Source organism: Astyanax mexicanus, chromosome 1, assembly GCF_023375975.1.
Source record: "Astyanax mexicanus isolate ESR-SI-001 chromosome 1, AstMex3_surface, whole genome shotgun sequence".
Lineage (NCBI taxonomy): Eukaryota > Metazoa > Chordata > Actinopteri > Characiformes > Acestrorhamphidae > Astyanax > Astyanax mexicanus.
In genome coordinates, this window is record NC_064408.1 from 116473930 (window position 1) to 116488566 (window position 14637).

At 37.6% G+C, this 14637-nt stretch overlaps 1 protein-coding gene across 1 annotated transcript in view; it reads left to right on the forward strand.

Moving 5' to 3' along the window:
• Positions 1-1069: 1069 nt before the first annotated feature.
• The window catches only part of col28a1b (collagen, type XXVIII, alpha 1b), a 41635-nt gene continuing 28067 nt past the window's right edge, over positions 1070-14637 (forward strand). Inside the window, exons 1-9 of the mRNA XM_022679891.2 lie at positions 1070-1184; positions 1791-1863; positions 2328-2519; positions 4735-5300; positions 11277-11297; positions 11410-11469; positions 11565-11618; positions 13080-13124; positions 13213-13239. Of these exons, the coding sequence (XP_022535612.2) occupies positions 2390-2519; positions 4735-5300; positions 11277-11297; positions 11410-11469; positions 11565-11618; positions 13080-13124; positions 13213-13239 (903 nt within the window). The 5' untranslated portion in view covers positions 1070-1184; positions 1791-1863; positions 2328-2389. The remainder of the gene's footprint in view (positions 1185-1790; positions 1864-2327; positions 2520-4734; positions 5301-11276; positions 11298-11409; positions 11470-11564; positions 11619-13079; positions 13125-13212; positions 13240-14637) is intronic.

A 14637-nucleotide genomic window follows, 5' to 3' on the forward strand; every position in this document is an offset into this window, starting at 1 on the left:
TTAGTGAATAGAAGAGCTACTAGAACTGGGCCACTGAGTGAGTAGATCAAGACCAATAACTAAACAAAGGCATAGGAGGCCAAGGCAATGCCAAGGACAAGCAAGGCAAGGTCAAGGACTTGGAAAATCTAGGCCAAGGCAGGGCAAGGCTGAGGAAACACCGAAGCGAAGACCTCTGCATGAACAGGACAAGGCAAAGGAAATATCAAGGTAAGATCAGGGTAAGGCAAAGCCAAGGACATGGACTAGAAAATGCTAAGACAAAGTGAGACATGGCCAAGGCCTACACCACAACTAAAGCAAGACAAGGATCATGTCAACGCTAGGCAGAGCAAGGCAAAGAAATGGCAATTTCAATGCCAAGACAAGGTGAAGACCAAATCTAAGACTAAGGCAAGACATACGCAGGGCCAAAGTAAGGCACAGCCAAGGCAAAGTAAGAAATGGCCAAGCAAGGCCAAGGTAAGCCCAAGGCAAGGTGATAGAAATGCAGGCAATGCTAAGCAAGTCAAGGGAAGATGAGGGGAAGGCAGTTAAAAGGCCAAGGCAAAGACATTTTTAAGGCAAGGTAAAGGCCAAAGCTCAAGGTCAAGGCCAAGATAAGGCAAAGCAAGGCCAAAAAAGGCAAGACCAAGGCAAAGCAAGGCCAAAAGCCAAAGCCAAAAAATAGAAAAGGCAAGAAGAAGACAGAGACCAAGTTAAGAAAAGGTCATGGTCGAGGTCAAACCAATCAAGGAAGAGAGGAAAAGCTAAGGCCAAGGCAGAGAAAGGCAATTTCACAACATTAAAAAAACTAGGCATATAAAAAAGTGTATAAAAAAGTCTTAGCATAACAAGACCAAAATAAATTGAGAAAAGGCAAAGATGAGACAAGGCAAGACATTGCATGGTCCATGGAACACAAGGCAAAGGCAATTTAAAAGCAAGGCAAACAAAATATACAAGACAGGGTAAAGCAAGGCTAATACATTTCTGGTTAGGATGAGCTACTGTCCAATCACAGCACAGCAGTGCAGGGTTTGGCTGAATGCAGGCGGAAAAAAACTTCACAGCCTGGATGAAGCTGGGGTGTGGGAGTGTGCTGGACCCCACAGCAGCAGAGTTTGAGGATGAGTGATAATCAGTGTGAGCATGTGGCTGGATCATTAATGGGGACGTTTACATGTGTTTGCTTGATCTAAACGGTAAGAGTATGAAATATTGGGATGCTATGTTTTTTGATAGTTGTAATCTTCATTGTAATCTATTCTATTGATCTTTTTAGTATTAGTTTTATTGTATTTACTGTATTTATGCATATATATTATCAGTTTCTAATGTAAAACAAGTATCTCTAAAACAGCAACTTACCGGAGAGAGAAAAAAACCTTCTTGAATTACATTGGAAGTCAATGTAAAAAGAGTTTACTTCAGGTCATTTTAAAGAGTTTCTATTGGTCCATTCATCAAGAAATTTTGGCACAGTGTAAGAGACAGTTTTGTCTGTTCAAATTATGTAAATAAAAAATCAACAAAAATGGAGACCCCTTTTTTCAACTTCTGAATGTGTATTGGGTATTATATAATGTAACTCAAGAACTAAGTTTGGTCTGATTTGTTCTTATCTGTGATTCTACACATAATAAACCTGTTTTCCTTGAATTTTGATTAATATACACATTTATTTTGGCTTTTTCTTGATAGAACCTTATATACAATGTATTGTTTTGGTTTTATTATATTTGTTTTAGCAAACATCTCCTTAAAAAGCCATATATTTATATATATTCCAATTATGTTGTGTTTTTTAGATGTATGTGGACAGTGACTTGTGGACAGTGTTCGCTCACCTCTAATCTTCAAAAAAGTCTGACACAGTGTAAGGTACTGTATTGTCTGTTGAAATTATGTAGTAAACTAAAAATATGTATTATATATATAATATATATTATATAATGTAACTCAAGAACTAAGTTTGGTCTGATTTGTTCTTATCTGTAATTCTACACTCTAAGTCTTGCTGATGCCTATTAAACTTTTTTATAGTTCTACCCAATTTTGCACTGGTAGTTATTATATTATATAACGGTGTATTTATTTTTAATATTACACACACACACTAAAGACTGTACTTTTATACTTTACATTGTTTTCATTGTATTTTTATATGTATTGTTATATTTTATCCTTTTGTAACTTTGTGTACTATACATACCTGCTACTGGATGTCTAGAATCTATACATAATAAACCTGTTTTCTTTAAATTGCGATTAATACACACGTTTATTTGGGCTTTTTCATGAAATAACCTTTTTATACTTTTTTGTTTTGTTTTTACTCTTTTTAGATGTATGTGGACAGTGACATGTGGACAGTGTTCGCTCACCTCTAATCTTCCTCAGTCCAGACATGAAGGCAAACATGTCCAGAGCGGCGCTCCTGTGCTTGGCACTGTTAATCCTTTCACACACAGCCGGAGGCCAGAGGAGGAGGAAGTTCGAAAACAACTCGAACAACCTGACAACGAAGGATGGGAACGGTAAACGAGATTCTAACGATTTCTACGATAGCAAAATTTATTTAAAGATGTGCTTCCTTGAGTGAGCTGTTTTTTTAACCTGCTCTGGTGGATCTGTTAATCACATCACCTCCCACGCATGTACTTACACTGTGGGACATTCTTGTTTTGGACAAACAGTTTTTTTATCGCTCTTTTGCTCAAGTAGAAACAAGAGAACTTTACAACATGTTTTGGATGTTTCACTTTATAACACAGCCTGTGTTTTAGAGGGTAAGTTCCCTTTACTACTGGTGTAACTTATCTGGATGAACCAGTACATTCAAAATACTTACCGGGTCCTACAGGTACTTTAACTGTATGTAAAAATGAAATACAACCAGGAACAAGAGTGTAACGACTAGGTAACTTTCTGAAACTTACCTTATACTTTCCCAACACTTATGGTGTAACTGTTCTCTGTGGATCAGTAAATACAAAATACTTATGGGGTCCTGCTCGAACTTATATGTAGGTACAAATAAAGCACAGGAGAACCTGCAATTTCTCTAAATTTGCGGTGCAATTTTCATATGAAATACAACATAATAATTTTGCACTTTGTTTATGGCAGTTATAAAGTCTTCATTTCAGCCACACTCCAGGGAATTATTATGAAAGTTTGAAAAAGAAGATGAGCATTTGATTTATCCTTTTAAAACTGTCAGGGTGGAGTAGAGTAGGTAGAAAACGAATAGTTTGTAATGTCAAGACTAAAATACAATAATATTTATATATTATCTTCAATAACACAATCAGGAATGCTGAGATTTTAAAGAAAATGTATTCATTAATACACAGAAACCACAAGGTTTTATAGTAATGATGAATAAACCCACACCCCACCTGATTTCGCAGTACTTACTCAGTAAGTACTCAGAAACAACAGGGAGCGGCGGGCTGTATTATGTAGTGTACAGTGTTGTACTGTTCTTACTCTATAGGTACACAGTACTTACCTTCTAAAACATGAATTGTATTAAAAAGTGTTACCCATGTTTTATAAGGATTTTGCATGTCCTAAAAATTATGGATGCCCATATTTATCAATTAACTTTGCCAACAGCATTCTGTAGATTGATGGAGCTCCTGCCAATACACTTGGGATTAATTGGCATGGTAGAACTACATGGTAGATCATTCCACACAATTACCTGACCTTACTAATGCTCTCATGGCTGAATGCAATCAAATTCTCACATCTTTCTAGAAGACTAAATGCTATTATTGCAGTCAACAAAGGAGACATTTTGTAATACTCTTGAATTTGTCCATAAATTGGTTTGGGACTATAGTCTATAGTCTGTTGGACTATTAAACATTGTCATAGGCCCAGATGGTCAAGAACCAACAGTGTTATCAAAAAGTTCAGGCACCTGTGATAAATATATCATATAACAGATGAACACAGTGATATTTGGAAGTGAAATTAAGTTTATAGGATTTAAAGACAGCATGCAATAATTCTTTAAAATAAATTATGCAGGTGCATAAATGTGGGAACTCATTTTATTGATTTGAATACTTTTAGCACTACTTACTGGAACACAATCAAATTACATAAAAGGGTTAAGGAGTCAATTGCAAGTTTTTCTCCTCTTTGCATCTTTTCTGAAGAGTGGCAACAAAGATTGTTCAACATCACAGTACATCCATGCTCTTAAACCATCAAACTTGACTGAACTGGGGATGTTTTGTAAAGAAGAATAATCCAAAATACCTTCAACCAGAAGTCAGACTCCCATTGGAAGCTATAGGAAGTGTTTAAAGTCTGTTATTGCTGCAAAAGGAGGAGCTACTAAATATTGATGTCATTTTTTTCTGTTGGGGTTCCCAAATTTATGCACCTAATTTAGAGTTTAGTGTTATTGCACACCTTCTGTAAATCCTATAAACTTAATTTCTCTTCTCGCATAAAAGGACATGTCAGGCCACATTTGGCCTGTGGGCTTTGAGTTTGTCACATATGCTCTAAAGGGTCCTGGCAGTAAAACTGCATACCTAGATATAGATTGGCACTACATCTTGGGTCAATGCCTTAGTGCCTTAGATGCAGTCCTCCAGGTGGACGGTTGTTGTTTCCGGTTGAGAGTGCTCTGTTGAGTGCAGTGTGTAATTGATTGAGTGTGGAACATGACTGAATGTTTATAACGAGGTTCTATAAGTATATATAACTTTATCACCTTCTCATCCACAGTGCTGCTCTGTCCGCTGGAGATAGTCTTCATCCTGGACAGCTCGGAGAGTGCCATGGACGTCCAATTCGATAAAGAGAAGGACTTTGTGAGCTCCTTCAGCCGGCAGGTCGTGAAGATGCAGGTATCCGGCTGGCACCTGCAGACGAGGCTGGCCGCCATGCAGTACAGCAGCTCTGTGTCTGTCATCCAGAGCTTTAACGGCTGGCAGGACCTGCCCACCTTCCTGGCACGAATCAATGCTGTGGACTACATCGGCCAGGGCACGTACTCCTCCTACGCCATCGGGAACGCCACCGAACTCTTCGTCCGAGAGACCAAAGAGGAAAACGTGAGGGTGGCTCTTCTGATGATGGACGGAGCAGACCATCCCCGAAGCCCTGACATCATGGCGGCTGCCTCCGAGGCCAAGAGCCACAACATCAAGCTCTTCACTATCGGCCTGTCCAACATGGTCCGGGGCAGCCACGGCAGCACCAGGATGAGGGCCGTCGCCAGCTCCCCCGCACACCAGTTCGTCCACAGCCTCTATGACCCGGACCTGGAAGAGCGACTCCTGCAGGAACTGGTGAGTAACTGCAACTGCAGTTTTGCTTCATACAGAAAAGATTCTGTCCAGGATTAGATTCAGCATCAATGCATTAAACAAATGCATCTAGAGTGGAAATTTGGTGGGAAAGTTTACATTGTAGAGAAGCATAATGACTATGACTGCGTCCGAAATGCATACTGCATAGTTATACCATTGTTTATCTTGTGAAATTCTCAATAAGTTTGCTGTGTCACATGACCCTCTTCCCATTGAAAAAACTAAAGTTGGATCCAAAATGGCCGACTTCAAAATGGCCGCCATGGTCACCACCCATCTTGAAAAGTTTTCCCCCTCACATATACTAAGGTGCCACAAACAGGAAGTTAATATCACCAACCATTCCCATTTTATTTAGGTGTATCCATATAAATGGCCCACCCTGTATAATATACTAATCCTAATAGTGTGGGATTAGGTAGGTCAGTATATATATATAATACAACACAACATATTTACCTAATAATGCATTTTGTACTTAAAGAAAGCAATAAAGCATGAAGTATTTTCAAGCATGTATCTTAATTTTCTTTCCTATTTCCTTTATATATGATAAGAATAATATATTGCATCTTGTACTGTAATTAAAAAAAGAAAAGTTGATTCTTCAGCTGCTTGCTGCAATTAAGATAATATAAGATAATATTGTTCCAGGCGTGGGTAGTTGTGCAGTGCATTGCATTGTGGGATTACTGTGTCCAATAGTGACATTCAAAAGCAGACCAGTTTTGTTTACAGTACCAGTCAAAAGTAGGACACACTTTTTTTATTCAGTTTCAACATTGTAAATTATTATTAAAGTGTTTGTGCTCCACATTAATCCCCTGATCTAAACATGATGAACTGAGATGGTGATTTGAGGTGATTTGGGATGAGCCGGAACTTCACAGCGTGAAGGAAAAGCAGCGATTATTAGGGCTGTGTTCAAAAGATCGATCCGCGATCCAATATTGATTCACGCTCAAAAAATACGATATCGATCCAAAAATATGTGGGTCGATCTTTTCCAGGTGACTATAGGCGCTGTTTTCTTTGATGCGCAAGGGGCATTATAAAAAGCGGATGCCGGCTAAACGAAAACTAAACTTAAGAGAGAGCGAGAGTGTGTCCTTCTTACAGAAACACAGACACAGTCACAAACACACATGGGGCTGTTTTTATTGCTGTATTTATTTTAAAGTGACAATCCAGCAATATGTAAATAGATCGATATCGGATCGAATCGTGGATCGAATCGGATTGTGACCTTATGGATTAGAATCTAATCGATCCAGGAAATTCGGATTGATTCCCAGCTCTAGCAATTATTGTTGAACACCTCCAGAAACTCCTTCAAGAAACTGAGATACTTTAAAACTTTTATCTACACTATATACTTCATGCTTAAGTACTAGTTAGTAATTGAGGGTAACCCCTTATATTTAATGTAGCTGAGCATTTACAACTTAACGGCACTGGAAAAAACGTTTTTTTAAGGAGGTTAAACTAAAATGAAGAACTAGATAAACACAACAATTAATCTAAATGGAAAAAAGGATTATGAACAAACCAACAATTAAGTGTCACTCTTGGGGCTGAAGGCACTCCTGTCTCTCCCACCTTCAGCTCTACCTGTGATCTCTAGTCTCTGGACTACAATACCCAGAATGTACCTCACACTGACATCACTCCTGATCTGGATTACCTGACATTGCACACAGCACTACTGATCGTTAAATGTAATTAACTACTGCATGGTTGTCTTTAAGTTTTTCTAATATTATTTCATGCGTATTTATGCAGGCATTGTAGGATAATAGTGTCCTTTATTACAACACTCAAAAGCAGACCAGTTTTGGGTTGAGTACCAATCAAACGCTGGACACACCTTCTCATACCTGATACTGCACACGGCACTACCAGGAAGTTCATCACCGGAATATTGATTTCACCTGTTTACCTCCATATACACCTTCACTCCACTTACACTGGAAAAAAAAGAAATCTTAGAAACTGAAATGATCTAATTTTAAGGCAATAAATCTTATTGTTTTCCTTAATAAGAATGTTTGACTTACTAAGCATTACAAGTGTAAGACTGTTTTACTTCATTTAGGATGATCTTATTCAGTCATATTTGGTACATTATTATTTTACCTTATTTTCGCCTTATTTGAAGTATTTTAAACTCGAAATAAGCACAAAACGTCACCAGTCAAGTTATTCTGATTCTTGTGTCCAAATTTAAGCCACAAAACAAGGGATTTTTGCTTGATTTAAGTCGTACGTTACTCATTTTGGGCTTTATTTTAAGAAATCTTACTAAGAAAAATTTGCTCACCCCATTGGCATATTTTTTTGCTTAATTAAAGCATGTACGTCTCAATTTACATATATTTTGTCTAGTTTTTGCCAATGGATTTCTTGGGGTGTACTCCTTGTCGAGTATTGAAAGTTATCCTCTCTACAAAGCATTTATTCCTTGCCTGTGTTTGTCATATTGTATTTTTGACTCTTTGTCTGTGTTTGACCCGTGGACTGATTCCTGTTCATGGTATGTTTATTCTCTCTGGCTGCTGTTTACCGGTATTGACCCTGCTCGTTTTGACTATGCTTTGTGCGCTAACTATTTTATTAAGTGTTTAATTTGCATCTGCATGTGTCCTGTCCAGTCAAGACATTGAGATTTAATTAAGCAGAGAAAAAAAAATAAAGACAATAGCCATTAAACAAATTCAGCATAAAAGGACGAGTGGACCAGCTAAAATTTAAAGCTGTATTTCTCAACACATCTACACTGATAGGTGTGGTAGTCTGGAAGTGAAGTGTGTTCAGGTACATTTCTGGAAAACACAGGAGCGCCACTGACTGATTAAAACCCTGACAACAGTCAATCATCAGAGTCCATTCCTATAGGTGCGCCCAGCACTCGTACACCCCCACTCAATAAACACACACTCCACACACACAGATGCAATGCAGAACACAAACCTGACTTTTAACTCAAAAATAAACAGAATAAAGAATAAAATAACATTACTGTTCCCTTAAATGAGCTGCTGGTGTATCTTCACAGTGTGAATGTGCAAAACTCTGCGCTGTTAAGATATGAATGAGCCAAAGTCAGAGCACACCTGCCTCTTAAAGGGAATGACACACTGATTGGTTTATTTTACACAACGCCTAAAACACACCCATGATTAATTATATTATTATATATTATATTATTATTATAGATTATTATATTAATTACACAATATCAAATACGCAGAGTAATACATTTATAATACTTATAATAATACTTCATGTGTATTAAAAATTATGTTAAAACAAACGCATACCTAAATCTACTTAAGTTATATTTATGTTGTGTTTAAATGTAGCTTAATTATAACTGAAATAGTACATTTAGTATGTATTTTAGTACCAATTCATTTTATTGTAGTATGTACAAGTATGTACTTTTCAATGTTAAGTATACAAAAAAATGTATGATAGATGAATGATAGAAATGTTTTTTTTATTTAGTTATTATACAGTATAAACAGTGAAATGTTAAAGTTATATTATGCCAGTCTCTGAAATGTTCCAGTGTTAATACTGAGAGCAGGAGTTTCCATGTAAACAAAACACGTGCTGGACATCAATGGTTAAGTCTGGCCTTTTGTCCCACAATAGCATGAATTGTGTCGTATTCTTCAATCTCGTGTTAAAGATTCCTACTGCGAGACCCTCGCCTGGGGGCCTAGAATCCTACAATGAGTGGGCATTGAGTTTCATGAATATGTACAGAGGGGTCTGTGCACTGCACGCAGCAGCAGCATGCATTAATACACACTGTACTTACTGACCACAGATTGGTACAGAACTTAGCATGCAGTTACTGTATGTTTCAGGTGGAAATGGAAATTATTTCAGATGTGGTCTATTTAGACACTAGGGGTCCTATTTTATGAATCTATAGCACACTGGCCAATTGCGCATTACACTGCTTGATTTAGGGAGGGTTGGTTTGTCTTTGGTATCCTAAGGGTGCAAAAAGTACGCCTTACAGAATACCAATAAAATGAATTGGTACTAAAATACATACTAAATATACTATTTCAGTTATAATTAAGCTACATTTAAACAAAAACATAAATATAACTTAGGCAAACTTGAGTAGATTTAGGTATGCATTTGTTTTAACATAATTTTTAATACACATGAAGTATATTATAAATGTATTACTTGTACTGCGTAATTAATATAATAATATATAATAATAATATAATATATAATAATATAATTAATCATGGGTGTGTTTTAGGCGTTGTGTAAAATAAACCAATCAGTGTGTCAGTTGTCATTCCCTTTAAGAGGCAGGTGTGCTCTGACTTTGGCGCGTTCATATCTTAACAGCGCAGAGTTTTGCACGTTCACACTGTGAAGATACACCAGCAGCTCATTTAAGTGAACAGTAATGTTATTTTATTCTTTATTCTGTTTATTGTTGAGTTAAAAGTCAGGTTTGTGCTCTGCATTGCATCTGTGTGTGTGGTGTGTGTGTTTATTGAGTGGGGGTGCACAAGTGCTGGGCGCACCTATAGGAATGGACTCTTAATCAGTCAGTGGCGCTCCTGTGTTTTCCAGAAACGTACCTGAACACACCTCACTTCCAGACCACCGCACCTATCAGTGTAGATTTATTTCTAAACTCTGACGCTATTTTAACAGCATGGGAGCAAGGCGTGAAAATAGACCGTTGAGGGGGTGTAAGATAGCAACGAGCATCGTGACACGCCTTGCGAAGGGTGTACAGTAGGGCCCTGAGTCTTAGATACAACAAGAGGGCAAATAGTGCTTTTTCCATTGCCATTTGAAAGGCTCTCAGAGGCTAATTTTGGGTAGTGTACTTCCTGGTGAGAGATCATTGACAGCTACGTATAGATATGCCTCTAAAATACACTCAAAGACATTGTGTCCAGGTGTCAGACTTCGAGAGGCTGCACATAATTAGACTGAAAGTAACAGGATGGTATTTTGTTGAATTGCCTGCTATCTAAGTCGACTTTCAGACAGCCACCGTAACCTTTGTTTGTATGATTTAGGGAGCATCACATGCAACAGTCAGTTACCCCTAGTAGTGGTACTAGGGACACTAACAACTCACAAGTGTTGGGCTCCCAAAAGGCATTTTTCAGGATAATGCCCACCTACAAACAGCAAGGGTTTACCGGGAATGCCATACAGAACCTGTACACTTCCATCCCCAACCATATCCCATCTTGTACCCAGGCTGGAAGCGCCCAACATGATATTAATAAGAGGCTCTTTTAAATTACAGTACATTTTCCCCCAATAAACGTATCCTTTCACTCTAATGTTGTAATCATTTTATCTTTATATTCAGATATATAACATTTAATTTCATTACTTCTTAGTATGTTATTTTTTGTCAAGTTCAACTTATATAGTGCCTTTCTAGAAACCCAAGCACGCTTTACAATTTACACATATTACACATAACCATTCAGATTTGGCACTCATCCAAATACCTGTAAGAAGCGGCAGCCAATAGCGCACAACATACTCTCAACCGGAAACAACCCCGTCCACCTGGAGGACTGCATCAGGCACTACAGCCTTAACCCAGGACAGAGTGCCAATCCATATCTGGGCACAGTCATACACACATTTGCACACACACACACAAACTTACATACATACCACACACACTTACACATACACACCAGATCAATTTAGATAGGGACTTGAACCCAAGGCCCCAGTGCTGGGAGGCGAATGTGCTAACCACTAAGCCACCGTGCCGTACACATGGGTGTATATGACCTCCTATAAGAAGTAGGGTGTATGGTGTATAAATATGACAACGAAAAATAATCCAAAATTATAATGCTTCTTTACTGCACTATAAAGTAAAAATAGGTAATAAAATCTGTTCTAATTTTTATTTTAATCTCTTCTTTCATTCAGGAAAAAGTGGCCAATAATGAAGTGAGTATCTGAATGTTTATAGTTCCATTTAATATATGGTGAAAATGTGAATTTATGATTAATTCCAAAGGTGTTGTATTTCATATTCGATGTTTCATATTTTATATTTCAGTGTCCGCGACTCAAAGTGTGCTTGTGTGAGAAAGGAGACAGAGGACCTCCTGGAAGCCCTGTGAGTAAAAACAGGATGTCACTGAAATCACAGACATCTTGGTTTTTGATGATCCTTCCTCAAAATTGACTAAATGTTCTGTATGTTTTGTGCAGGGTAAAAAAGGAGAACCAGGTTACGAAGGACTTCCCGGTCCAAAAGGTGCAAGGGTGAGCTGGAAATACATTATTATACAATTATTATTTATTTAGCCAGGATGATTTTCCCACCCATTCAGCTGTTACTCAGCTGTATATCCCCTATCACTAGTGATGCCCGAACACAAGGAGGGTGAGGACTAGCACATGCCTCCTCCGACACATGTGAAGTCAGACTCTGCCTCTTTTTGAACTGCTGAGTCGAGTAACATCACAGTGCGTTCAGAGGAAAGTGCAGCGACTCGGTTCTGATACATCAGCTCACAGACGCCTTGTGCTGATCAACATCACCCTAGGAGTGATGAAAGAAAAAAAGCACAATCTACCCACCCAGAGAGAGCAAGACCAACTGTGCTCTCTCAGGGCTCCAGCACCTGATGACAAACAGCATGACCAGGATTCGAACCAGCGATCTCCCGATCATAGTGGCAGCGCTTGAGACAGCTGGACCACCCGGAGCCCAGAATGTATATGTTTAACCTTTTAACGTCCTCATCAAAGAATAAAGCAATTAAATATTGTCACTTTTGCATTTGTTGTTTGGGGCAATAATAAACAAGATTTTTATTTTTATTTGCAATATATTACCGATATGTGTCGTCAAATATGGATATTTTTAAGAAGAATAAATGAAGAATATAGGTTGTTAAATTCTTTGAAACTGACACCAACAAATGTTCCTGCTTTTTGCTTATTTAGGAGTATTTTATCCTTTTACATAACACAGATGCTGGGAAGTATCGCATAGAATGATATTGTGATATCATTCGCTGTCATGGCGACACATTTTGGTATAATTATATAACTAAGGACAAAAACAGTAAAATCTTTTTTCACTTTAAAGGGATTAAAGTAAATCACTGTTATTCAAAGCTAACCAGCTAAGTTAAGGCTAAAAAGATATACAATACATCATATATGTCATATATGTCATGATATAGTAGTATTAACTAAAATATATTGTTGTTTGTTTTAAATAAACTAAGATTAGGCAACTGGCCTCTTTTTTTTTAAGCAGAACTATTTAATATTTAAAAAATGTATTAAATATATAAATGCATCTGTGTTGCTGTTCGTTCCCTACCTGAGAAAATCGAAATTTATTAAAATGTATTTTTAAGATATAATTTTGTATAGTTTTATAAATATTGTTGATGACATTGAAAAAAAAATCATTGGGGGCTTTTCATCCTTACAGTGCTCTGTTTTATGACATTTACAATGAGAAATAATTTAAATTTAAAATATATAATGATTTTTTGTAGTGACCTTAGACTTTTACACTCTAACCCTACTTTAAAACATCAGATATGTACCTAGCAAACCTGTTATGGTTGATCAGCTATGTCCGGGATCAGTGATAGATCACATTTCTTAGATTTCTTCACTGACCTATTCCTTTTTTATTGTGCTCTAGACTGAGAGTTATAAAATGTTTTTTTATTGAAACTGGTCTGTTTGCTTTTACTGTAGGGAGAAATGGGGGCTCCGGGCCGAGCAGGAGTGGAGGGTCCTGAGGTAAATCACACAGATTAATATTTAGAGATACTAGCTCCATATACTGTTGCGTCTGCACACATCTTTATTTCTGTGTTTTCATGCACAGGGACGGCCTGGGTTCAAAGGAGATAAGGTAAGAGTTATTATGGCTACTGGCTCCTACACAGCCTGGACAAAAAAAGAAAAAGGTTGCCACAAAAAAAAAACCTTTTTTTTTTTTTGCTGCAACTTTGGGTAAGAGAGTAACGCAATTTCAATCATCTAATTATTCAGTTTAACAGAAACAATAAAGACAATGCATTTAGCTACAGAAAACTGGGACATTTAGGGCGTTTTCACACCAGCACTCATTGGTCCGGTTTAAACAGTTTCTGGTTGGTTTGTACCTTTAGTGCGGTTCGATTGAGCAGGTGTGAAAACAGTAACTGTAAAGGACCGAGACCTGCTATTGTGGTAAGAACGTGATCTGGTCTCGATCTGACACGACTATCAAATATACTTATTTTACTTGAGTTAAACTGCTGTTAAGTTCCAGCTTAATCTAAAGTATTAGCCAGATAACACTAAATACCACAGCTATGAGCAAACACTGTCTGTGCTGCTCCATGCTGTTTACACGCGCAGCCTGTGCAGCGTTCACTGCACACAGCCACGAGACTCCCCTCAAACATACAAGTATATAGTAGTATTTTAAACGACACTAATATTAATATAATTGCAATTTACCTTTATTTACATTTAAATATCCACGATAAAAACTTGCATCTTAAGAAGAACAAGTGTGATAAATCACAGTTAATAACTGAATATTGTCGTGAATAATTGGACCAATTTTTTATCAACTGATTTTTTATCACAAATTTTCATATTTGATAAATATATATTATAAAAATATATATTTCATACCAGATACTACTACCTGGGGTTAGGGGCGTCACCACTGTGACCCGGAAGGAGGAAGAACACAGAGACACACAGACACGGGGATTAAATGCACTCAAATCATATTTGGTTTCCAAATGCCCTCCACCACACCCAGAATAAACTCAAAACATAATGCTAGCCCAATGGGGCTCTAGAGTCTGTAGAAATCCTTTTAAAGTTTAAACATAAGTCTGTGCAGCCTCAGCCCTCAGCTCCCCAGTGAAAGTCTCTCTCGAGTGGGGACTGAGGCTCAGTATATATACCTGTCCCAGCTGGCGGCTCAATCAGTTCTCATGCGGACCAGCTGGGACAGACATGGCTTTGCGTTCCGGCGTGGGGCGGACCCACAACTCCCACAACTCCCACAATGCCTCCTCACGCCACACTTATCTTATATTATCGTTGCATTTTACATTTCTTACATTCATTCTTTTATTTACATTTAAATATCCACTATAAAAACTTGTCTTAAGAAGAAGAAGAGTGATTAATTGCAGGATATTGTTGTGATTAATCGATTCATTTTTTTTGTTTTATCGACAACAGTAATTTTCAAATATCCACTCTTACATTTGTGTATTATAGTTTTCTTAGTTCTTGGTATTTA